This window comes from Salmo trutta, chromosome 4 (genome assembly GCF_901001165.1).
Source record: "Salmo trutta chromosome 4, fSalTru1.1, whole genome shotgun sequence".
NCBI lineage: Eukaryota > Metazoa > Chordata > Actinopteri > Salmoniformes > Salmonidae > Salmo > Salmo trutta.
Window position 1 is genome coordinate 29,498,093 of NC_042960.1, and position 25,190 is coordinate 29,523,282.

Genomic DNA, 25,190 nt, shown 5'->3' on the forward strand with positions numbered 1-25,190 from the left:
ATTAGCAGCTCATTTGGATGTGAGGTTTATTCAATAAAGTCACATATCACTCAAAGCAACTCCACTCACAGACAAAGGAAGGGGGGGGGGGTGAAAATATCCTTCAAATATTTGAGTATTTATGAAGCCGCCACTGTGCATCAATCTCTGTCGGAGCTAACCTTAGGTTGCTGTGGCAGCAGTGGCGTGGCTATGATTGTATTTCTGAGTGATTTAAAAAAAAGAATAAAAGAACAGAGGTGTGTGGCAGGACTCAGAGCTGAGAATGCTTCTCTTCTTGGTTCGTGAAGATGACTGGCATATATTAGATTTTTTTAAGTAGACAGTTCTACTAAATGAGTATGTTATGCGTGTGTAAGAGAAGCAGAGGATATTCGAATATGTTCTGAGAAGCTCACCTTCGCGCGAGAGTGTTTAAGATGATGATAAACGGCTCCCATGAAGTTGACCTCATATGTCGCATTCAGTGTGATCTCATTCAATTAAGCTGGGTAATAGGCAATAGAATGGTTAATACGATGAGCAAGCTGTCGGTGGATGACTATAGGCAATACCTCATCCCCCTGGTCACATGACCACACCTCCACACAACACACAGATGACTCACACAAACAGTCACATCTGTGGACCCCGAATTCAAATTTGCGCCGGCCACACATTCCCCCACCGCTCCCAGTACACCGCTATATAACAAAGCCGCTCAGATTGGAATGTCTCTCTCTCTCTCTCTCTCTCTCTCTCACACACACACACACCGTGTCTCAGAAGGGAGTCTCATTGTCGCCTCATTCAGGACTCATTCAGACAGAACCCCAGCTTATTCTCTGCGGTGGTGGTGTGAGTGAGAGACAGAAAGGTCATGGCTGTCTCCATTTGTTCCTGCTAGCCAGACTTTTGATGTGGAGAGCGAGATGGAGAGAGAGAGAGACAAGGGGCTGATGCACACAGACTAAATGAGCCATCACCGCTACACATCATGCTCCCCAGGGAACTGACCTTTCCAGCCATAGATATCCACCAGTATGAAATCCTCGATGAAGTCCTGACAGACAGATAGGGTCCTCAGACTGACTCTCAGACACACTGTCAGGAACATAACGCACAAATCCCCTGCCTGGTTTCAAGAGCCATCAGCTCTCCATGTGTGTGTGACTACAGTATGTGTGCAGCCATGTATGTCCATGTCTATGTTTCTGACCTAAGAACTGTCATCCTCTTCAATGTATCTCATGCCCTCTCTGTGTGACCTGACCTCCCTCCATCCACAATATCCCTCTACTGGTGGCTTGGGACTTGGAGCTCACTTCTGTCATGCTGTACTGCAGCTCAGGGATACTGGAAAGCACAGACCCCTACTACCATGCATTATACTAGTCTCTCTGGACTTGTGTAAACCAGACCACCAAGCTACAGTCTCTCTGGACTGATGTAGACCAGACTACCAAGCTACAGTCTCTCTGGACTGGTGCAGAGCAGACCATCAAGCTACAGTCTCTCTGGACTGGTGTAGACCAGACTACCAAGCTACAGTCTCTCTGGACTGGTGTAGACCAGAGCACCATGCTACAGTCTCTCTGGATTGGTGTAGACCAGACTACCAAGCTACAGTCTCTCTGGACTGGTGTAGACCAGAGCACCATGCTACAGTCTCTCTGGATTGGTGTAGACCAGACTACCAAGCTACAGTCTCTTCGTTCTCCACTCATATCTCTGTATGTTTGTCTTCTTTCAGCCCTGGTCGCTCACCCATTTCCTTTGACCATGAGATCGTCATGATGAACCATGTCTACAAGGAGCGCTTTCCCAAGGTACCTTCCCATAAAAATGATTCATTCATATCAGTCTTAACATTTCTTTACTATGACTTAGTTGACATTAATAGATTCAGAAATTAAATACCTAGAATTAAAATCTTAACCAATTTATGACAGTCCTTCAATTAGCTTTTCCATTGTAATAAAGCTCACTATGAGCTGTCTGGAAGGTGCGTATATGTGAGCCAACTCTCCCCCCTCTCGTCCCCAGGCCACGGCTCAGATGGAGGACCGTCTGGCTGACTTCCTATCGTCCTCGGCCCCTGACAAGGTGATGCCCCTGGCCGACGGGGTCCTCAGCTTCATCCACCACCAGGTCATAGAGCTGTCCAGAGACTGCCTGGATAAAAGTCGCGAGGGCTGCATCACCTCACGCTACTTTTATGAGCTGCAGGAGAACCTGGAGAAACTGCTACAAGACGTGAGTGGACTGTTTGTTTTAATTTTGGGGGTTAAGGTGGATTTGAGGAGTTTCATCCTTTGCACTGATATTCTCCAACATCAGTAGAATAATTCATTGAGTGACGATATCGTCCAATTCGTGTTCATTTAGACGCCTGTTTGTTAACCCCCGTCACGCATGGTTTCACTAAGGTCCTCACTCATCATCATTAAGCCTGTCAAGTCTGTCAGGCAGTTTGTCAACACACCGTGATGTCATAGGATGAGGACGCCACTTTGACCCGTTTAGGTCATCGGAAAAACATAAACACCCTCCCTCTCTCCTTCTCCCCCTCCCACCCTCCCTCTCTCTCGCTCTCTCTTTCTGTCCATATGGGACACATTCCCCCACATCTGCCACCGATATGTTAGTCACAAGATGGGTTGGTCTGTGTTAGGATTTGAGGGACATTCAATAGTGTGTGTGATGTCATTGATGTCTCTGTTATCTCAGTTACAGTGCTGGGGTGCTCACGGTTGTGACATTATTGCTCCCAGTGGCCTCGCCCGATGCCCCCCAGTCGTCGGAGGGTGGGGTGGGGGGTGGGGGGGTCTCTTCTCTCCCTGATTCTAATTTCATGGCCCAGCAGTCAGCAGGGGTGATGGATGAATCTCCCAGACACCCAGGAGGAGGGGTGCGCCGAGAAAGAGGGAGCGAGACTAAGGGAGGGAGGGAGGGGGAGAGAGAGAGAGAGAGAGAGAGAGACAAAGTTAGGGAGGGAGTGAGCGAGCGAGGGATGAAGCCATAGGAGGAGGGGTCTGCGGGGAGTTTTCCAGTCTTGGATTGGCTGTTTAAACCGTCCTGTGTTAGGGCTGATGCCTGTTAGAATGTGGTTTGTGTGTGAGAGGCAGTGAAAGAAAGAAGCAGACAGAGTATTAACCCCACGAGAACCACATGCTGGCCAAATTTGGAGAACAGAAAGAACGTTGTATCACCTTCAGGGAACTAATTGGGCGACATGGTTCGGGGGGCTTAGCAGAACGCAGTAGGTGGCGGCGACATAAACGTGCTGTGGAATGAGGCAGTGAACAGGTACCCAGAGCGGAGGGATCCGGATGGCCAGCGTCGCGTTTTTTCCCCGTTATTTCCATCGCTCTGGCCCAGGATGATGTGTCGCGCATCGTGGCAGAGGAGGCTGGAGGAAGAGGAGGTGCTGCAACATGTTTTGGAGCAGAGGGAGTGGAGGAGAAAGTGGAGCACACTCACATGGGAGTGTGATCACCACGCTTTTCCAGTTAAGTTGTTGTCTTGTTGTCTGTTTGCGGTTGGGGGAGATGTTTGGATTGAGGTCAGGTCAAGGTCTCTGCTGGACCGTCTTGGTTGGTTACAGGTATATCTGTGACAAGGGATAGGCATGGTATTGCGAAAGTTGATGCTTATTATTTAGTAACAAATGGTAGGCTATTGCATACTTCAACTTTTTTGGCTTGAAAAAGGTCACAGACCTCTTGACATATGTTGTCTGCTACACACCTTAGTATGTTGATTCGGCGTATGTTATTTGGCACCTACATGCAGTCAGCCCAGTTGTGGTGGTCAGTGCTCTTCTCCATTGTCTTGTTCTTCACCCCTCTAACCCTATCCCCCTTTCAGTCTCTGTCTTGTCACAGCTCCAGGCCACTACTCTAACCCTCCTCTAGCCAGGCCAGGCCATCCATCCATTCCCATCTATCCATTCACCCCACGCAGCGACACCATTAAAAACGTCACAGGAGACCACCTGATCCACCTCAACACCTACCTCGACCTCGGGCCTGAGTGACTTGTCACCATAGCAACCCCCGCCTCTGGCCCAAGGAGGACCCCTGTGTAGACTTTAGAGGCCCAGGTCACCTGAGGTGGGGATTGAGGTAGTTAGCCAGCTAGTCTGCCTGCTCAGCACTCGCCATCAGTCACAGTGTGTCAGAGGTGGTCCTTTGGCTGGCTGGCCATCGCTCACTGGTCTTACAGGCAGTTTAGAAGATGCACACACTCGCACAACACACACAAAGCCACACACATTTGCACACACTCACACACATACAGAGACACTAGGGGTGTGCCGATCGTATCCGTTTTATCACACTTGATACTCGGAATCAGATTTACTCTTGATCGGAAAACCCGGACGTGCGCTTTAAATGCTGCTAAAGTCTATACCTCAAGTGCACATTACTGCGCTATCACTCAGAGCGCATCATTATGTTCCTTCTCTCATTGACACACATTGTTAAACGACCCGACAGATGAAAACATACTTAGTCCTATTCAATTATCAACGAAATAGGCTAATAAATAGGCTGGCTACTAGTGCTTGCATTTATTGCAGACACAGATTTAAATGAAGGTAGGCTAATTTGCTTGCCCCCGTATATTGTTTCACTTTCGAGAGGAGCAAAACTTATCTCTCCTGACACTTATGCCACAACATGTATATAATCAAAATAAACAATCTACATTTGTAATTTTATTTTCTAATGATCTGTCTCTCGGGAAACATGCCTGGGCGAGAATAAATAATAATAGCAAGCATGTATGGGCTTGTATCACAATGTAACGACAGATGGAATAATTATACGGACAGACAAAGTGCGCATACTAAACAACGCCACGTAGACAGACAAAACGACCATATAACCTCAGCAAAGTCGACAGGAAATAACTAGATTGAACAACAATGACTAGCTACGGATTCTGATTCATACACAGTGTTTGGAGAAGGAGAGACTTGTGCCCTGAGATGAATGAGTGAAACAAAACCGTGTGTTTTTCTGTGTGGTGAAATGAGAGCAGAGGGAGAGGGGCTTGTTCTAATCCAATCGTTGCAGCTGGCTCAACCGATACCCCGTCCTTTTCTTTACAGACAGATGAACTAGTGTAACAGTGTAGGTTCCGTCCCTCTCTTCGCCCCGACCCGGGCTCGAACCAGGGACCCTTGCACACATCAACAACTGACACCCCACGAAGCATCGTTACCCATCGCGCCACAAAAGCCGCGGCCCTTGCAACGCAAGGGGAAACCCTACTTCAAGTCTCAGAGCGAGTGACGTCACTGATTGAAATGCTATTAGCACGCACCACCGCTAACTAACTAGCCATTTCACATCGGTTACACTAGCCAATAGTTGTTTGGAGCACACAGCTCTTCACACTGTTTGAGTGAAAGAGAGATGTGTGCTGCCAGCTGAAAATGACTTTTTTTTTCAGAGCACGGATAATTACAAAAAATACTTGTGTCATAATCATATTTGGAAAATTGTCCATATCCGTTATGATACTCGTTTTGTCCGAATACTCGGAGACTCTCTCTCTCTCTCTCTCTCTCTCTCTCTCTCTCTCACACACACACACACCAACTGTCTCTCACACTGACACAGCGTAGTTAATTAGCCGTTGTGAGTGTGAATGACGGTCCCACCGCTGCCCATTACTCACCAATCACTTGTCTATAATGGGAGGAGATCCTCCATTCCTCCCTCCATCTTCAGCACTTTGGCCCTTTCATTACCTTTATAAATTATTCAGGAGCTGATTGGAGCCCCTAGGGACCCTGCTGCCTGCCTACCTAGCAGCCTGTCTTGCTGCCTGGCTTTCTTGTCTGTTTCTTGCCTGTGTCTGCCTGCCTGGTCTGCCTGCCCCCCTAGCTGCCTGCCTGTCTAGCTACCTGCCTGCCTGTCACTATGGGATGTTTCTATTAGCCCGTGGCCGACGGACACCTGGCCAGGCCTTGTTTATTAACAGGCTCTGGCTCTCTATTAGGCTGCCTTCCACCAAACCTACCTGATGGATATGTGTTTTACACACTAACACTTTGTCTATCTTCCTCCCCCTTGGTGTTTTCTAGTTAGCAGAGGTGCTCTCTAGGTGGTTTTCTGTGGTAAATTACTCTGTCCAAACTGACAACATGTTCCGTGGTATATTTTCACTGTATCAGTGAGGTCATTTTGCTTTAGCTAGCTAGCTACTTCTCAGTGTCAGTCTGTATTGTATGTTTAAGTGATAATGCCAGAGAAGCCGGTGTTTGGTGGAAATATTGGCACGGATGTTCGTCGAGGGCCAGCAAACCGTGCCAATATATCCTCCAAACACTGGCTTTGAGGGCATTATCACTTTTATACAACGGGTCACTGACATATTTTTAATTAAAAACGTTATTTTTATGAATTTATTCAAACAATTTCATCCTTACACAGGATATAGCCCCGACACAAATCTAGGGTTGCTACCCAAGTCGGCTGGTCGATCGTTCTATCGGTTCGGTTGCCATACTGGCTGGCAACGTTCTTATCTCTTGCTTGCTAGCTAGCCAACAACGGCTAACTTACAGTCACGTCAAACATTGCAGCCAGAATAACAACACTGTGATGGCATTTGCATTTGTTTAGGCAGTTTTCCAATGACATTTATTTGGACACATCCATAACAGTGAGCTAATGAGGCGCGATTTCGCCTGGCATAGAAAATGTGCTCTTTCGTCAGTACACTGTTGTTCAGAGGAGTTAGCCAACAACACATCTGACACAATATTTTCAAACTGAAGCTGGAAAGACTGCAAACGAGCTACACTTCGTTTCACTTGACCTTTTTTCAATTGACATTTCTTTGTATATATCCATAAAAATGGTGCCAGCTGATTCATGATTTCAACTGGCTGAGAAACAATGCCTGTGTTTGTTTTGTTCCGTCTCCCGACGCGTTCCTTACTATGGGACAGCAGGAGATTGAATTTGAATATTGAAACAATGTTGCAAATGTCGGAGAGACAGACAGCAAGGTTTATACAAATCTCCGCGTTTGAAAACTAAATGTTAGCCTAAAAGAAATGTGAGATAATGTCTAGATGATTTTTATAGTGGAGATCAAGTTTATAACGTGCCTGTCTGGGTTGATGAGACGGTGGATTGAGCAGTCAGATGGAACAGAGTAAATAGGCATTTTAACGTCATAGATTTAGCCGGTGGTAATTTGTGGAATAGACACCGGCTGGAATACAGTTTTAACCAATCAATATTCAGGATTAGACCCACCCGTTGTATAATGTAGTGTATCGACTGCATGTATCCTCTCATCCTCTTTCCTGTGTCATCTATGAAAATGGACAGATAGGTGAAGCTATTTTTATACGAAAAACCAAGTCGGGTTGATGTAGAATTGATTAGATACTACTGATTGTGTATAAACTATCTTTCTGATCATGTATAGACTAACACCATTCTATCTTTCCCTCTGAGGTGACTGTTGCCTATTGCGGCAAGTAGTACTGATGGTTCACACTGCCAGTGTGCTTTCTAACTCTTCCTCTCTCCTCTCTGTGTCTAGGCTCACGAGCGCTCTGAGAGTGTGGAAGTCACATTTGTGACCCAGCTGGTGAGGAAGCTGATGATCGTCATCGCTCGGCCGGCACGCCTGCTGGAATGTCTGGTAAGAGGAACGAGAGGGGGAGACGATGAATTATCGGAGGTGCTTCCCAACAATGTTTCCTTCAAATGAATGAACATTTCACACCTAAGTGCTTACCGGAGGGAGATAGATGATGAATGTCTATGTCACGGTTTTCAAGATTACACAAAAAAATAAATGTTTCCTATTTTTCTCGTAAATTCGTTCCTATTTGCAAGACAGTCATTTTCTTCCTATAGTTAATAAGCCACCTAGCCATTTACTCCTAATTGTGTGGCAACTCGACCACTATTATTATTGTCATCTGTCCTCAGAGGCAGATGCACTGCACGTGCAACAGCCTACAACACATAAGTTTATGTATCACCCATAGGAGCTCCCTCCCATCCATCCAGCCACCCAGCACCGTTTCTCAAGCAGCCGAAGCATGCGGCTGCTCTCTGCCCAGCTAGGGAGAGGGCAGTGGGGGTAGAGATGGTGCTTCATCACCCCCTCCTCCTCCTCCATGGCTAAGCAGCTGGAACCATCCCTCCACCTCATCACTCTCTCTGGAGCTGGGAGGTAGGGAGGGAATGACAGAGAGGGGGGTGGAGAGAGGGAGAGGCTGCCCCTGTGCTCACGTCTGTATTTTTGACTAATCACATCCACCCGATCCTGTGACAACACACAAGATGGGTTTTTACAAATGGACGTACACACAGCTTGGAGAGGTGGTGGTGGGGGTACACTGGGTGGTAGAATACATATCAGCGAGTCCAGATCGGAGGAGTCTGCAGTCACATGCGGTGTCCCACAGGGGTCAGTGCTGGGGCCTATCCTGTTTTTAATTTACATGCTCCCTCTGCTAAATCCTCCGAGATTATAACATCAACTTCCACTGCTACGCTGATGATACCCAGGTCTACTCCCGTAATTTCCGGACTATTAAGCACACCTGAATATAAGCCGCACCCACTGAATTTTAAAAAATATATTATTTTGAACATAAATAAGCCGCACATGTCTATAAGCCACAGGTGCCTACCGGTACATTGAAACAAATGAACTTTACACGGCTTGTAACAAAAATAAATAGGCTTTAACGAAACACGGCTTGTAACAAAAATAAATAGGCTTTAACGAAACACGGCTTGTAACAAAAAATAAAAAATTTGCAGTAAGCTTTAGTTGTCTTTTTGCACTGAGTCAATTCCTCACGCTGCTGTTTCCAACGTCTTATCATCGACTCATTAAGACCAAGCTCCTGTGCAGCAGCTCTATTTCCTTTTCCAACAGCCAGATCAATCGCCTTCAACTTGAAAGCTGCATCATATGCATTTCTCCGTGTCTTTGCCATGATGAGGGTGACAAAATGACTACCGTAATCAGAATGATGGGAAGTTTGAGAGCGCTCGATTTAATCTAAACAGTAAACCAAAAAGTTGTTTGACCTTAACCCGTTCAGCAATTTCATTGGTCTAATGAAAGCTTCATGCCGCCAAAAAACTGAGCACGTCACAGAATGTGTTTTTTGGAGAAAAAAAAATTGAAAGTGGGAAAAATCGATATATTAGCCGCGTCATTGTTTAAGCCGCGATGTTCAAAGCGTGGGAAAAAAGTTGCGGCTTATAGTCCGGAATTTACAGTACATTAACGCAAAACCGGACTCCATCTCTGCTCTAGCAAAACTCAGCAGCTCCCTAAAGGACATCAGGGCATAGATGAATGAGAATTTCCTCCTGTTGAACAGTAGCAATACTGAGGCTATGCTTATTGGGAAAACCAAGCAGGTCACCAGTGCTCGAAACATATGCCCTACAATCAATGGCCAGGCCATCTACCTGTCCTCTGTCATCTCCAACCTAGGAGTCAAGTTTGATCCTTCTCTGTCCTTTGCGGCCCACATAAAATTAATATGTAAAACATAATTTTTCCATCTTGAAAACTTTACCCGAGTGATACCAATACTTTCCCACGCCTTCATCTTCTCTCGGATTGACTATGGCAATGCTCTGTTTGGGGGCCTCCCAGCCAAATCACTACAGAGGCTCCGACTAAAACAGAACAGTGCTGCCAGGGTCCTGACCAGGACCAAGAAGTCTGACCAGATCACCCTGATCCTGGCCCAACTCCACTGGCTCCCGGTCAACTACAGGATCGACCTAAAAATTCCAATGCTTGTATTTAAAGCCTTGAATGGAATGAGCCTCACCTACATCAGCAACCTCATCTCAATCAGCGAGCCACCTCACACTCTCCTCTCCAGCCACTCCCTACTGAGACACGTCTCCGAACTATCGGGGACCGAGCCTTCTGCTACCTAGCCCCTCACCTATGGAATGCTCTCCCTGACCATCTGAGAGCTAGTCTGGGTACCAGTCTTTTTAGCTAACATTCCATTCCTTTCCACTCCATGCCATTGCCAAAGAGACTGCCTTTCGGCAATCTCAACATTCAATATACAGCTGGATTTACGGCGGAGTTGCTCATTGGTTGTTGGAAATAGCATTAATATTTTCCATGACAATGATGTGGAGCCTCTAAAATAGAATTATAACAAAGTAAAAAATAAACATTTAGCTGTTAGCTAGGCATGTTGTCGTATTTTGAGGCTTAAAATCAAAGCAAAGAGGTTTTGTGGTTAGAATTGCAGTAGCATTTATTGCAGCATGTATTTAGGTAGAGAATTTAGATGTGCGCTAGCAACTTTTGACAGATTGGTTTCGTCTGGAGAAACAAAACATTTTGCTTAGCAACCGCATACCAACGTGTTCTGTGGAGAGAAAATAGTTATGGAATTCCAATATTTGGATAATCACTGTGATTGGAGGATAGCTGTGAGGGTTATCGAATCAGGATCAACTCCTCTGTTCTCTATAGCTCATTAATGATAGAATGTTCATATTTGAAGATGAAAGGCCAGAAAGGCCAGTCTCATTGGCAATGACAAGGAGTGGAATGTTTGCTAAAGAGACTTGTGCTCAGGCTATCTGAGAGCCGCTCCATCACTCAGTGCTTTTAAAATGGGCCTTAAAACCCACTTCTACAGACTAGTCTTTTTCATAGTCCTAGTCCCAATATAAAATGTATTTTGCACCTTGCACAATATTGCTATTTTACCTACCTTGATTCTAAATGTATGTTGTTTTTATTGTATATATATATTTGTTTCCTCGGTAAAGCTTTGAGATAACTCTGTAATGAAAAGTGCTATACAATTACATGTATTATTAGAAAGTCTTTGTCAGACGACAAGGAAATAAAGGAGTGTTCACATACAATACAGTACAGTAAAGTGCTTTTGTGGATTCTTTTGCAGTACATTCTCATTACCTCCTCTTGATTATGCGCTCATGATTTGTGCTGTGGTTGAGCCAGTGAGCCACAACAAACAAACAAACAAATACACACAATCCAACCTGTATTGCATTGCCTGAATGACTTTGGCTGATTATAACAGCATCTTCTCTAATCCCCCTCTCCTTTCCCTCCCTCTCCCCTCCCCCTTCTGTCTCTCCCTGGTGTACAGGAGTTTGACCCGGAGGAGTTCTACCACCTGTTGGAGGCAGCAGAGGGCCATGCCAAGGAGGGCCAGGGCATCAAGTCAGACATCCCCCGCTACATCATCAGCCAGCTGGGTCTCACCAGGGATCCCCTGGAGGAGATGGCCCAGCTGAGCAGCTACGACAGTGGGAACCCAGACACGCCAGAGACAGACGACTCTGTGGATAGTCGAGGGGCCACGGTACCTGTTGTAGCTCCCCCTAAAACCAAGGCCCCACGGGAGGAGGACTTTGAGAACATCAAGCTCATTAGCAACGGGGCTTACGGGTAAAGACAGACAGCCAGACAGGCAGGCTTGTACCTTTATAAGACAGTAGATTAAGACTGAAGCGTCCCCATGGGTTTGTTAGCCCATGACAATGACGATAATGATCATGATAGTTCTAACACTGTTGGTCACCCTTTAATTATTTATCTTCTCTTCCCCTTCTCTCTCTCTCTCACCCCTCTCTCTCCATTTCTCTAACCCCTGTCTCTCCCTCTCTCTTTTTCTCTCTCTCTCTCTCCCTCCCCCCTCTCTCCCTCTTCTTCCCTCCCCCTCCTCCTCTCTCCCACAACCATTTCTCTCCGCAGTGCTGTGTTTCTGGTGCGTCACAAGGAGACGCGTCAGCGTTTTGCCATGAAGAAGATCAACAAGCAGAACCTAATCCTAAGGAACCAGATCCAGCAGGCCTTCGTAGAGAGAGACATCCTGACCTTCGCTGAGAACCCCTTTGTGGTCTCCATGTTCTGCTCCTTCGAGACACGCAGACACCTCTGTATGGTCATGGAGTATGTGGAGGGTAAGGGCTGATCATACAGCTCATTTAAACACACAAACAAACAACGATAGACACCTCTGTATGGTCATGGAGTATGTGGAGGGTAAGGGCTGATCATACAGCTCATTTAAACACACAAACAAACAACGATAGACACCTCTGTATGGTCATGGAGTATGTGGAGGGTAAGGGCTGATCATACAGCTCATTTAAACACACAAACAAACAACGATAGACACCTCTGTATGGTCATGGAGTATGTCGAACGTAACAGCTGATCATACACACAGTTGACGTACATCAAGGCTGGCCAACCCTTTCCCTGGCGAGCTATTCGTTATGCAGGCTTTTGCTCCAAACACACCTGATCCAGCTAATCAAGGTCCCGATGAGCAGCTAGTTAGTAGAATCGGGAAGTGGCCCCCTTCTTCCTTACACATCGTGTACACGCTGACACCGTTTCTTCCAACTTCATGTTTGTGAGTGGGGGGTGTATGTGTTCTGACTGTCGTTGCCTCTGCCCTCCGCAGGTGGTGACTGTGCCACCCTGCTGAAGAACATTGGGGCTCTGCCTGTGGACATGGCACGCATGTACTTCGCTGAGACCGTGCTGGCACTGGAGTACCTCCACAACTACGGCATCGTGCACAGAGACCTCAAACCTGACAAGTAACACACACAGGAAGGCTGTATCTGTCTTGCAACTTCATTTTGATACTTTATGGGCTTTAATAATTCACCCGCTAAAAGCGTTATTCACCATCTCAGAATGCTTCCATCTCTCTCTCTCTCTTTCTCTCCCCTTCCCTACTTCCTTCCTGCAGTCTTCTGATCACTTCGATGGGCCACATCAAGCTGACAGACTTTGGCCTGTCTAAGATCGGTCTGATGAGCCTCACCACTAACCTGTATGAAGGACACATAGAGAAAGATACCAGGGAGTTCCTGGATAAACAGGTACAGAGAGAGACACCTCTGGCGCCCAACACATAACACCGTAACTCTGTCACTGGTCACTCAATCTTCCCTTATGTATAACAATGTGTATGACAGAAGTGTATGACGATGTGTACAGGTATGAGACCGAATGCAACATTGTGCTGTTGGAGTGTATCAAATCAAATCAAATTGTATTGGTCACATGCACGTTTAGTAGATGTTATTGCGGGTGTAGCGAAATGCTTGTGTTTCTAGCTTCAACAGTGCAGTAATATCGAACAAATAACAACTATACACACAAATCTAAAGTAAAGGGATGGAATTAAGGATATATAAATATTTGGACGAGCAATGTCGGAGCGGCATAGACTAAAATACAGTAGAATAGAATACAGTATATACATATGAGATGAGTAATGCAAAATAGTGTTCCATTATTAAAGTGGCCAATGATTTCAAGTCTATGTATATAAAGCAGCAGCCTCTAAGGCACGCGTGCTGTTTTCAGTTCTCTCCTTGCCTATACTTGACCCTTCCCCTCTGTGCGTGTATTACCAGGTGTGTGGTACACCAGAGTACATAGCCCCAGAGGTGATCCTGAGACAGGGCTATGGGAAGCCAGTAGACTGGTGGGCCATGGGGGTCATCCTCTATGAGTTCCTGGTGGGCTGTGCCCCTTTCTTTGGAGACACGCCAGAGGAGCTCTTTGGACAGGTTATCAGTGGTGAGTACCAGAGATAACAGGAGCCCATTAACACAGGAGTCTGCATTTTTAACAGAGAAAAAAGGACGGAAAAAAATAGAAAAGTGATTGCTGTGTTTTCTAAACGAATGTGGAAAAATGCATCTGACTAGAGTTTCTGCTCTCTGTCTCTGTAGATGAGATCATATGGCCAGAGGAGGAGGAGGCTCTTCCTAACGATGCCCAGGACCTCATCTGTAAACTCCTCAGACAGAACCCTCTGGAGAGGCTGGGTACAGGCAGTGCTTTCGAGGTGAAGCAACACCGGTTCTTCTATGACCTGGACTGGAACAGTCTGCTGAGACAGAAGGCAGAATTCATCCCTCAGCTGGAGTCAGAGGAAGACACCAGCTACTTTGACAGTAAGTCACACCTATTCCACATGATATACAGTGCATTCGGAAAGTATTCAGACCCCTTCCCTTTTTCCACATTTTGTTACGTTACAGCCTTATTTTGTGAAATGGATTAAATTAATGTTTTTGCTTTGTCATTAAGGCGTATTGTGTGTAGATTGATAAGAGGAAAAAACGATTGAATCAATTTTAGAATAAGGCTGTAACGTAACAAAAATGTGGAAAAAGTCAATGGGCCTGAATACTTTCCAAAGGCACTGTAGACGTACCTATACTAACACCCTGAACCTACCCTGCTATTCCTTTACTCACCCTCCATAGTCATTGAAATAATAGAATACCGTTTAAACAGTCAGTGTACTTCAACATAGAGCTTACCCTTCATAACTGCTCTACACACGCTTATTCTATCTTCCAGTCTCCGTGTACTGTGTCATGAAAATGAGTTTGTCATGTAACTTAATCTTGTTTTCCTCTTTTTTTCCTCTCTCCCCAGCCCGTTCAGACAGGTACCACCACATGGACTCTGAAGATGAGGACGACACTAACGATGACGATCACGTAGAGATGCGCCAGTTCTCCTCCTGCTCGCCCCGCTTCAGCAAGGTAAACCATGTTCGCACATATAAATACACACACACACACATTCACACACAACCACCACTGCTGCATATGTAATCACTCCGGGTACTCGTTGTAATTAAAACTGTGTAGGTGTACAGCAGTATGGAGCGTCTGTCCCTCCATGAGGAGAAGCGGACCCCCCCACCCACCAAGCGCAGCCTCAGTGAGGAGGGAGGAGAGCGCATCGACAGCCTCAGTGGGCTCAAGTCCAGAGACCGCTCCTGGCTGGTGGGGTCACCTGAGATGTGAGTATAGGGGCTCTTCTGAGGCCAGCAAACCAAAGCCTAATTTACTATAGTGTATACTAATTATTTAAGTCTTCCACTATAGGAGGAGGTGTCTGTGTCTTGCATCAAATAAAATAAAATTGTATAAGTCACATGCACTGAATACAACAGCTGTAGACCTTATAGTAAAATGCTTACTTACAAGCCCCTAACCAACAATACCGTTTAAAAAATATGAGTAAGAATAAGAAATATCACCAACAACAAAACTATAGCCTTATAGATTCTAAATCCCTAGCACTTCACTTAGTTAGGGTAGTTGACTCAACCTTTTGACAAACACAATATTTGGTATGTTCTGCATGTGTAACGCCCCTCTCCCGTGTCTCCCTCCCACAGCCTGCGTAAGCGCCTGTCCGTCTCGGAGTCGTCCCACACTGAGAGTGACTCCAGCCCTCCTCTGGCGGTGCGTAGACGCTGCTGCTCCGCCATCATCGAGATGCCACGCTTCGCCATCTCCTCGGAGGAGGAAGGAGGGGTGGCCCCCAGTCGTAAGAGCCCCAGCCTGCTCAGCCAGACCCCCGGGGGAGTCAGGGGCCCCCGCAGTGAAGAGCTGCCCCTCTCCATCCCAGAGCTCCCCATAGGGAGAGAGTTGAAACTGGTCGAGTCCCCCACCACAGCTGGGTCCATCACCAGCCAGCTCAGAGCCACACTCCCACGTCAGTACTGGCTAAACAATATACTCACTCTATAGATGGGTGTCTGCTTTGATTTCATTCACATGACCAGGGATGCAAACTAGTCACCTTTCAGTTTATGTGACCTAGGTGAATTGTGTAGATCTTTTTGGGGGGGGGGTATTGGATCACTACTGGCTGTAAGCAAACGAGTGATGAGCGTTTGAAGCAATACTGGCTGTATCCAAGGCTCAGCCAATCGTTCACATAACAACAGAATGCAGCATGCGACTTAAGAGAGAAGAGACAACCAATTTGCCAGTTACAGAATCAGCGTGCGCGGCCCTGAACGATAACGAAGAGGTAGGTGAGAAGCCTGACCACTGAGACGTGTGTGAGAAGGTGATGAAGCGTACTTCATGAGCTGTATCTGAAAAACATATGGCATTTGGAAAGTTTGAGGTGAGGGAGAAAGTGTGGTGCAACAAATAATATTAGCATTGTTAAGTATCTTGCTATAGTATCTTGCTATAGTAGCTGGATCGAATTAACGTTATCCGTTAGCTAGCCAGAGAAATGTTGGGCAACATTAGCCAACTTAGCTGATCAAATAATTTTGTTTATTGTTTGAAAATTAGCTGGCTAATAAAGTCAGACAGCTAGCTAGCTAACGTTACAACATCAGATGAGCTAACGTTGGTAACCTAACCAATTTGCTATAGTATTAACTGGTATACGACTCCTTGCCGTTCTTCAAGTTATAACGCGTTAGTTGCTTAATGGACCCTGGAAATCTGTGTGAAATGTTAACTAGTTAACAAACTAACTACTATCTGTGAACTAATGTTTTCCCTCTACAGTATGTGGTTAATTTTCAGAATATGATCTACATGATCAGTCTCTGTGTGTAAAATAAAAAGTGGTTCATGTGAACCTAACTCACAGCTAAAAAATGTAAAGAAAGCAATCCAATGTTATTTGTTGCCAAGACTTTACTGCAAATGACACTCAAGTCTTGAGGAAAAAAAACAATACACTAATATTGCAGTTAGCCATGACAGCCTTTATAATAGAATGCTTGTGACCACACACATAGTGCACTTGGGGGGAAAAAAACATCTTAAAGTAGAAGTAGAATGAAACAAACAGGCATTCTATCTTTGCTCTATTATAGTGGTCATTATAGTAGACATCGATCAAGTGCACAAGGCTACATGTGTGCAAAAATAATGTTCACTGAGTAAAAAAATATATGACCCCCCCACTCACACAAAAATGTTCCTGTCAAGTTTAGCACAACAAAAGCAATATCTTTGGGCTACACTGCACAGTATTACGTTGTTCACTTTCTGCCTGTGGACATCTGTTCTACAATGTGCCAGCAGAGCATGATACCCTTTGCTGGCATAACTGATCTCTTTCAGGCAGAGAGTACACCTGGCATACCCCTTTTAATCCACTGTATTGAAAGAGGGAAAGTGTGTGGCATTTCTTTCACCTCTATTGGCATCCAGCATAAGCCAGGCCCAGCTACACTTGATCCCTGAATCCACTTGTTTATTAACTGGTATACAACTCCTTGCCGTTCTTCAAGTTATAACGCGTTAGTTGCTTACTGGACCCTGGAAATCTGTGTGAAATGTTAACGAACTAACTACTATCTGTGAACTGATGTTTTCCCTCTACAGCATGTGGTTAATTTTCAGAATGAGAGAATTAGGCGTTGCTTGTTAATAAACAAGTGGATTCAGGGATCTAGTGCCAAAAGCAAGACAGTAACCACAAGCACATATCTAAATCCACAAAGAAATGGTTAATTGGCCACAAAATCTATTTTGCAATGCACATCTCAGTCTCCGGACTTGAAACTCATTGAAAACCTGTGGTTTGAATTTATGAGGGCAGTTCATAAGCGCAGACAAAGGATATCGAGGATCAGGAAGGATTCTGTATGGAAGATCCATCCCAGTGTGTTCTCTAACATTTTAGAAAAAGGCTCATTGCCGTTATCCTTGCAAGGTGAGGTATTGAAAGGTATTGAAAACAGGGGTGTACATTTTTACCCTTACCTTTTTGATAAAAAGATGATTACTCTTTCACTGAGCATTTGTATTAGTATAAAATATGACAATATCCCAATTGTTTTAGCATACAATATAGCTCGGTATTTGAATACTTTTTTTATACAGTCATTTTTGCTCATATTTGTCAAGGTTGTCAATAATTTCAGACCCCACTGTATATACATATACACTCCCCTCCATATTTATTTGGACAGCGAAGCTACATTTTTACATTAGGCTCCATATTCCTTTGCACGCATTAACTACATCAAGCTTGTGACTCTATAAACTTGTTGGAGCATTTGCATCCTCCCCATAAATGATTGAATTACATTTTAAAAATAACACCCTTGCCTTTCGTGAACTAACACTTGCATTTACCTTTTTTCCCTACTAGCACTGACTTTGCTGATAGCTACTTTATTGAGGAAAAATGTACTTACTACGACTGTGATGTGTGGTTGGCTCACCAAGCTATCTTAAGATGAATGCACTGTAAGTCGTTTTGGTTAAGAGCATCTGCTAAATGCTTAAAATGTAAATGTTTTGGTTGTGTTTTGGATTATATGTTTCAGAATAGAAACTGAATGGTGAATAATAAATTGCCATTTTGGAGTCACTTTTATTGTAATTAAGAATAGAAGATGTTTCTGAACACTTCTACATTTGCCATTTTAGTCGTTCAGCAGACGCTCTTATCCAGGGCGACTACATTTAGTGCGTTCATCTTTTTTTATGGGAGGGGGAGAGATAAGACTGAGATGTCTTATTTAAAATTCTTATTTAAGATACTCTTCTACAATCATGTGGATGCTACCATGATTATGGATAATCACGAATGAATCGTGAATAATGATGACTGAGAAGATGCAGAGGCACAAAGATCATACCCCCAAAACATTTTTAGTTGTATACTCTGAACGGCATCTCACTTATCATTATTCATGATTCATTCATGATTTTTTTTTAAATCATGGCATTATCAGGATTAATTGAAATGTGTTCAGAAACATATTATCTACTCACTTAAGCCCTATTTACCAAGGTTATGTAATTATTCCCCGGGCATGTATGCTTTTCCTGAGGATGATTCGGACGGGATTAGTTTTACCAAACTGCCCCGTCTAATTATTTTTATCTTCTCATTCAAAATGTACCATTATTACGGAGCATTTTGCTACACCCGCAATAACATCTGCTAAATATGTGTATGTGATCAATAAAGTTTGATTTGGAGTCTGTTCTAGGCTTGAAGATATTTCAACTTGTCTAGATATAGACTAATATTATCAATAAGAACCATTAATTAATTAATTGGCGTATTTTTTCAATTTATCAATTCATTGGCACACTATCAGCCACTTAACCTTTTAAAAGAGAAATAGGCACTGAGAAAGTTGACATATGACAAAACGGATCATTCATCTGTAAGCTATGTGCATAGCACTTTGTTTTAAGCATCAACTTGTTCCCATGTTCAAATCAAATGAAATACATTTGTATTTGTCACATGCGCCGAATACAACAGGTGTTCACCTTACAGTGAAACGCTTACTTACAAGCCCTTAACCAACAATGCAGTAAAAAATAAATAACACATACCCTAAATTCCGGACTATAAGCCTCAACTTTTTTCCCAGGCTTTGAACCTCGCGGCTTAAACAATGACACGGCTAATATATGGATTTTTCCCGCTTTCAATTTAAAAAAAAAAAAAACACATTCTGTGATGTGCTCAGTTTTTTGGCGGCATGAAGCTTTCATTAGACCAACGAAATTGCTGAACGGGTTAAGGTCAAACAACTTTTTTGTTTACTGTTTAGATTAAATCGAGCACTCTCAAACTTCCCATCATTCTGATTACGGTAGTCATTTTGTCACCCTCATCATGGCAAAGACACGGAGAAATGCATATGATGCAGCTTTCAAGTTGAAGGCGATTGATCTGGCTGTTGGAAAAGGAAATAGAGCTGCTGCACGGGAGCTTGGTCTTAATGAGTCGATGATAAGATGTTGGAAACAGCAGCGTGAGGAATTGACTCAGTGCAAAAAGACAACTAAAGCTTACTGCTAATTTTTTATTTTTTGTTACAAGCCGTGTTTCGTTAAAGCCTATTTATTTTTGTTACAAGCCGTGTTTCGTTAAAGCCTGTGTAAAGTTCATTTGTTTCAATGTACCGGTAGGCACCTGCGGCTTATAGACATGTGCGGCTTATTTATGTTCAAAATATATATTTTTTTTTAATTCAGTGGGTGCGGCTTATATTCGGGTGCGCTTAATAGTCCAGAAATTACGGTAGTTAAAGAGCAGCAGTAAAATAACAGTAGCGAGGCTATATACAGGGGGTACCGGTACAGAGTCAATGTGGAGGCTATATACAGGGGGTACCGGTACAGAGTCAATGTGGAGGCTATATACAGGGGGTACCGGTACAGAGTCAATGTGCGGGGGCACCGGTTAGTTCAGGTAATTGAAGTAATATGTACATGTAAGTAGAGTTAAAGTGACTATGCATAGATAATAACCAGAGAGTAGCAGCATAAAAGAGGGGGTGGGGGGGCAATGACAATAGTCTGGGTAGCCATTTGATTAGCTGTTCAGGAGTCTTATGGCTTGGGGGTAGAAGCTGTTAAGAAGCTTTTTGGACCTAGACTTGGCACTCCGGTACCGCTTGCCGTGTGGTAGCAGAGAGAACAGTCTATGACTAGTGTGGCTGGAGTCTTTGACAATTTTTAGGGCCTTCCTCTGATACCGCCTGGTATAGAGGTCCTTGATGGCAGGAAGCTTGGCCCCAGTGATGTACTGGGCCGTACGCACTACCCTCTGTAGTGCCTTGCGGTCGGAGGCTGAGCAGTTGCCATACCAGGCAGTGATGCAACCAGTCAGGATGCTCTCGATGGTGCAGCTGTATAACTTTTTGAGGATCTGAGGACCCATGCCAAATCTTTTCAGTCTCTTGAGGGGGAATTGGCTTTGTCGTGCCCTCTTCATGACTGTCTTGGTGTGTTTGGACCATCATAGTTTGTTGGAGATGTGGACACCAAGGAACTTTAAGCTCTCAACCTGCTCCACTACAGCCCTGTCGATGAGAATGGGGACGTGCTCTGTCCTAATTTTCCTGTAGTCCACAATCATCTCCTTTGTCTTGATCACATTGAGGGAGAGGTAGTTGTCCTGGCACCACACGGCCAGGTCTCTGACCTCCTCCCTATAGGCTGTCTCATCGTTGACGGTGATCAGGCTTTTGTGTCGTCGGCAAACTAAATGATGGTGTTGGAGTAGTGCCTGGCCATGCAGTCATGGGTGAACAGGGAGTACAGGAGGGGACTGAGCACACACCCCTGAGAGGATCTCCGTGTTGCGGATCAGTGTGGCAGATGTATTGTTACCTACCCTTACCACCTGGGGGCGGCCCGTCAGGAAGTCCAGGATCCAGTTGCAAAGGGAGGTGTTTAGTCCCAGGGTCCTTAGCTTAGTTATGAGCTTTGAGGGCACTATGGTGTTGAACGCTGAGCTGTAGTCCATGAATAGCATACTCACGTAGGTGTTCCTTTTGTACAGGTGGGAAAGGGCAGTGTGGAGTGCAATAGAGATTGCATCATCTGTGGATCTGTTATGGCGGTATGCAAATTGTAGTGGGTCTAGGGTTTCTGGAATAATGGTGTTGATGTGAGCCATGACCAGCCTTTCAAAGCACTTCATGGCTACAAAAGTGAGTGCTACGGGTCGGTAGTCATTTAGGCAGGTTACCTTAGTGTTCTTGGGCACAGGGACTATGGTGGTCTGCTTGGTATTACAGACTTGGTCAGGGACAGGTTGAAAATGTCGGTGAAGACACTTGCCAGTTGGTCAGCACATGCTCGGAGTACACGTCCTGGTAATCTGTCTGGCCACGCAGCCTTGTGAATGTTGACCTGTTTAAAGGTCTTACTCACATCGGCTACAGAGAGCATGATCACACAGTAGCCCGGAACAGCTGATACTCTCATGCGTGCGTCAGTGTTGCTTGCCTCGAAGCGAGCATAGAAGTTATTTAGCTTATCTGGTAGGCTTGCGGCTCCGCTTCCCTTTGTAGTCTATAATAGTTTGCAAGCCCTGCCACATTCGATGAGCATCGGAGCCGGTGTAGTAGGATTCAATCTTAGTCCTGTATTGATGTTTTGCCTGTTTTATGGTTCATCAGAGGGCATAGGGGGGTTTCTTATAAGCGTCCAGATTAGAGTCCCTCTCCCTGAAAGTGTCAGCTCTACCCTTTAGCTCAGTGCGGACGTTGCCTGTAATCCATGGCTTCTGGTTGGGGTATGTACGTACGGTCACTGTGGGGATGACGTCATCGATGCACTTATTCATGAAGCCAGTGACTGATGTGGTGCGATCAGACGAATCCCAGAACATATTCCAGTCTGTGCTAGCAAAACAGTCCGGTATTTTAGCATCTGCGTAATCTGACCACTTCCTTATTGACTGAGTCACTGGTGCTTCCTGCTTTAGTTTTTGCTTGTAAGCAGGACTCAGGAAGATGTAATTATGGTCAGATTTGCCAAATGGAGGGCGAGGGAGAGCTTTGTACGCGTCTCTGTGTGTTGGGTAAAGGTGGAGCAAAGGTGGTTTTGAGATTTTTATCCCTCTGGTTGCGCATTTAACATGCTGGGAAACAAATTCTTACCCAAACTGTGACCAGCACCTGTTAAACACTGTAATACTCCTCAAAACACAGCAATGTCAATTCACATGGGATAAGTATTATCAGAGGACCTTGGAGTTTGCCAAAAAACAGTAGGTTATTCTGGCTGGAATTATTACTCTCCCGCCATGTGAAAATGACTGACATGGCAGATTCTCACGTGACTAAAATTGTTTTGTGCTCATGCACATAATTACTGTACCCGACCTCCCCCAGTAAAACTAATCCTGTTCGGATAGGGCTTTATAAATAAAATTACTCCAGTCATCATTCAGTTACTATTTGGCAAAATACACTGAGTGCACAAAACATTAGGAACACTTTCCATGACTTAGACTGACCAGGTGAATCCAGGTGAAAGATATGATCCCTTATTGATGTCACTTGTTAAATCCACTTCAATCAGTGTAGATGAAGGGGAGGAGACAGGTTAAAGAAGGATTTTTAAGCATATTGACAATTGAGATACGGGTTGTGTCTGTGTGCAATTCAGCAGGTGAATGGGAAAGACAAAATATGTACGTGCCTTTGAACGGGGTATGGTAGTAGGTGCCAGGCGCATTGTTTTGAATGTGTAAAGAACTGCAATGCTGCTGGATTTTTTCCGGTCAACAGTTTCCCATGTGTATCACGAATGGTCCACCACCCAAAGGACATCCAGCCAACTTGATACAACCGTGGGAAGCATTGGAGTTAACATGGGCCAGCATCCCTGTGGAATAGAGGCTGTTCTGAAGACAAAAGGGGGTGCAACTCAATATTAGGAAGGTGTTTGTAATGTTTTGTACACTCCGTAACCCAAAACAAACTGCCAATCCAATGAGTTGCAAGGAATAATGGACCACTGGTTATAATATATTTTATTTAGCAGTTTATAAATAAAATTACTTTATCCAAAGCAATTTACAGGCATGCATGCATAGATTTTACATGTGGGTGGTCCCAGGAATCAAACCCACATTCCTGGCATTGCAAGTGCTATGCTCTACCAACTGAGCCACACAGGACCCCAAATTAAAGGTGGCATTCTGTCACCTCAGGTAACATTTGATCTCAAATCCAAAATGCTGGAGTATAGAGCCACATTTTAGCTTCACTGTCCAAATAAATATGAAGGGGAGTGTATATACGCTGCAATAGAATTACATATTGTCCACTGAATTATAGGTGTACTTCTATTTTTTTGTTGCTATTGACCTGGTACTCTATTTTCTCTATATTTACCTCTCTATTCCTTTCCTCCCGTCCTCCCTCCCTCTCTCCATAGCGGGTAGTTCAGGAGATGTGTGGGAGCGTGGTACAGTGTCAGGAGCAGACAGCGCTACCTCTACCCCTAAGGCCATCAGTGACCTGGCAGTTCGGAGGGCCCGCCACAGACTGTTGTCTGGAGACACGGACAAACACACCCAGTCCAGACCCCTCAACAAGGTCATCAAGTCTGCCTCCGCAACTACGCTCTCACTCATGATCCCTCCAGGTACACATGGAGGTGTGTGTGGGGAGGGATAATTAGTGTGTGTGGTATGAGCGTGTCTGAGTACTTTTTCAGTGTGAGTGTGTCTGTTTGCATTTAATTCTATTTTGGAGTTATTGGATCTTGGGCTTAGTATTCAAATCTTGAGGTAAAACTGTTGGTAATATAATACAGGTGTGTCTGTATATACTCTATTTACTACTGGTCTGATCTCCCTATCAAATCTCCTCTCCCCTCTCATTAGACCACCACGGAGCCTCCCCATTGGCCAGCCCCATGTCACCCCACTCCCTCTCCTCCAATCCCTCATCCAGAGACTCCTCCCCCAGTAGAGACCTTTCGCCGGCCGTAGCCAACATCAAGCCCGCCATCATCATCCACCGGGCGGGCAAGAAGTACGGCTTCACCCTCCGGGCCATCAGGGTGTACATGGGAGACACGGATATCTACACCGTACATCACATAGTCTGGGTGAGTAGTAGGCCCAACGATACTGGCTGCTTTACGCTTATTGCCTTAAACTAAAAGAGATTTAACACTACTAGTTATCCGGTTCTTCATCCGATTCAAGGACAGTGTTACCAGTGAGTTGCCAGTGATATGTTGTATATTTTCAATCTCTCTCTCTCTCCATTTTTCTCTCTCCCTCTCTCTTTGTCTCTATCCCTCCCTCTCCCTCCATCTCTCTCTCTCTCTCCCTCTCTGTCTCTCTCAGCATGTGGAGGAGGGTGGTCCTGCCCATGATGCAGGGTTGAGAGAAGGAGACCTCATCACTCATGTGAACGGGGAGGCTGTCCACGGCCTGGTCCACACTGAGGTGGTGGAGCTCATCCTCAAGGTACACGCACACACGCACGCACACACACACACACACACACACACACACACTCTAGCTCCTGTCTTATATGTGTTGTGTCTTACCCTCAGAGCGGTGGTAAGGTGTCCGTCTCAGCCACGCCCTTTGAGAACACCTCCATCAAGGTAGGCCCCGCACGCAAGACCAGCTCCAAATCCAAGATGGCGCGTCGCAACAAAAAGACCAAGACCAAAGATGGAGGCCAGGAAAGGTTGGTCTCTTTGCTGAGTGATCTCACACACTTACCATGCACCATTCCTCTCAGAAGTCATGGTAGATGGAACATAAATTCTGTTAAATGGATTGTTTGTTTGTGTCTTTTTAACTCTTCAGCTGTGTGCGTGTGTGTTTCCATTAGCAGCGGCAAGAAGAGGAACTCTCTGTTCAGGAAGATCACTAAGCAGGCGTCTCTGCTCCACACCAGCCGTAGTCTATCCTCTCTCAACCGCTCCCTGTCTTCTGGAGAGAGTGGACCAGGGTCCCCCACACACAACCTGTCCCCCAGGTCACCTACACCTGGCTACCGCTCCACGCCTGACTCTGCACACTCTGGTAAGATACACACACACGGGGCCACAAACACAAACCTTGCACAAGGTCTTGAAAAG

At 45.1% G+C, this 25,190-nt stretch overlaps 1 protein-coding gene across 9 annotated transcripts in view; it reads left to right on the top strand.

Annotated features, from left to right (window-relative positions):
• Positions 1-25,190, top strand: part of LOC115192201 (microtubule-associated serine/threonine-protein kinase 2) — a 278,871-nt gene that overhangs the window by 247,726 nt on the left and 5,955 nt on the right. For 6 of the 9 annotated variants that reach the window (XM_029750428.1, XM_029750430.1, XM_029750431.1 and 3 more), the window contains 17 exons: positions 1,733-1,808; positions 2,026-2,235; positions 7,555-7,656; positions 11,144-11,445; positions 11,752-11,960; positions 12,470-12,608; positions 12,764-12,896; positions 13,437-13,602; positions 13,758-13,982; positions 14,473-14,582; positions 14,691-14,845; positions 15,227-15,546; positions 23,520-23,741; positions 23,971-24,197; positions 24,442-24,564; positions 24,654-24,793; positions 24,941-25,134. In XM_029750428.1, coding sequence (XP_029606288.1) covers positions 1,733-1,808; positions 2,026-2,235; positions 7,555-7,656; positions 11,144-11,445; positions 11,752-11,960; positions 12,470-12,608; positions 12,764-12,896; positions 13,437-13,602; positions 13,758-13,982; positions 14,473-14,582; positions 14,691-14,845; positions 15,227-15,546; positions 23,520-23,741; positions 23,971-24,197; positions 24,442-24,564; positions 24,654-24,793; positions 24,941-25,134 — 3,053 coding nt within the window. The remainder of the gene's footprint in view (positions 1-1,732; positions 1,809-2,025; positions 2,236-7,554; positions 7,657-11,143; positions 11,446-11,751; positions 11,961-12,469; positions 12,609-12,763; positions 12,897-13,436; positions 13,603-13,757; positions 13,983-14,472; positions 14,583-14,690; positions 14,846-15,226; positions 15,547-23,519; positions 23,742-23,970; positions 24,198-24,441; positions 24,565-24,653; positions 24,794-24,940; positions 25,135-25,190) is intronic. The other 3 variants (XM_029750429.1, XM_029750436.1, XM_029750437.1) reach the window with 1 other exon arrangement.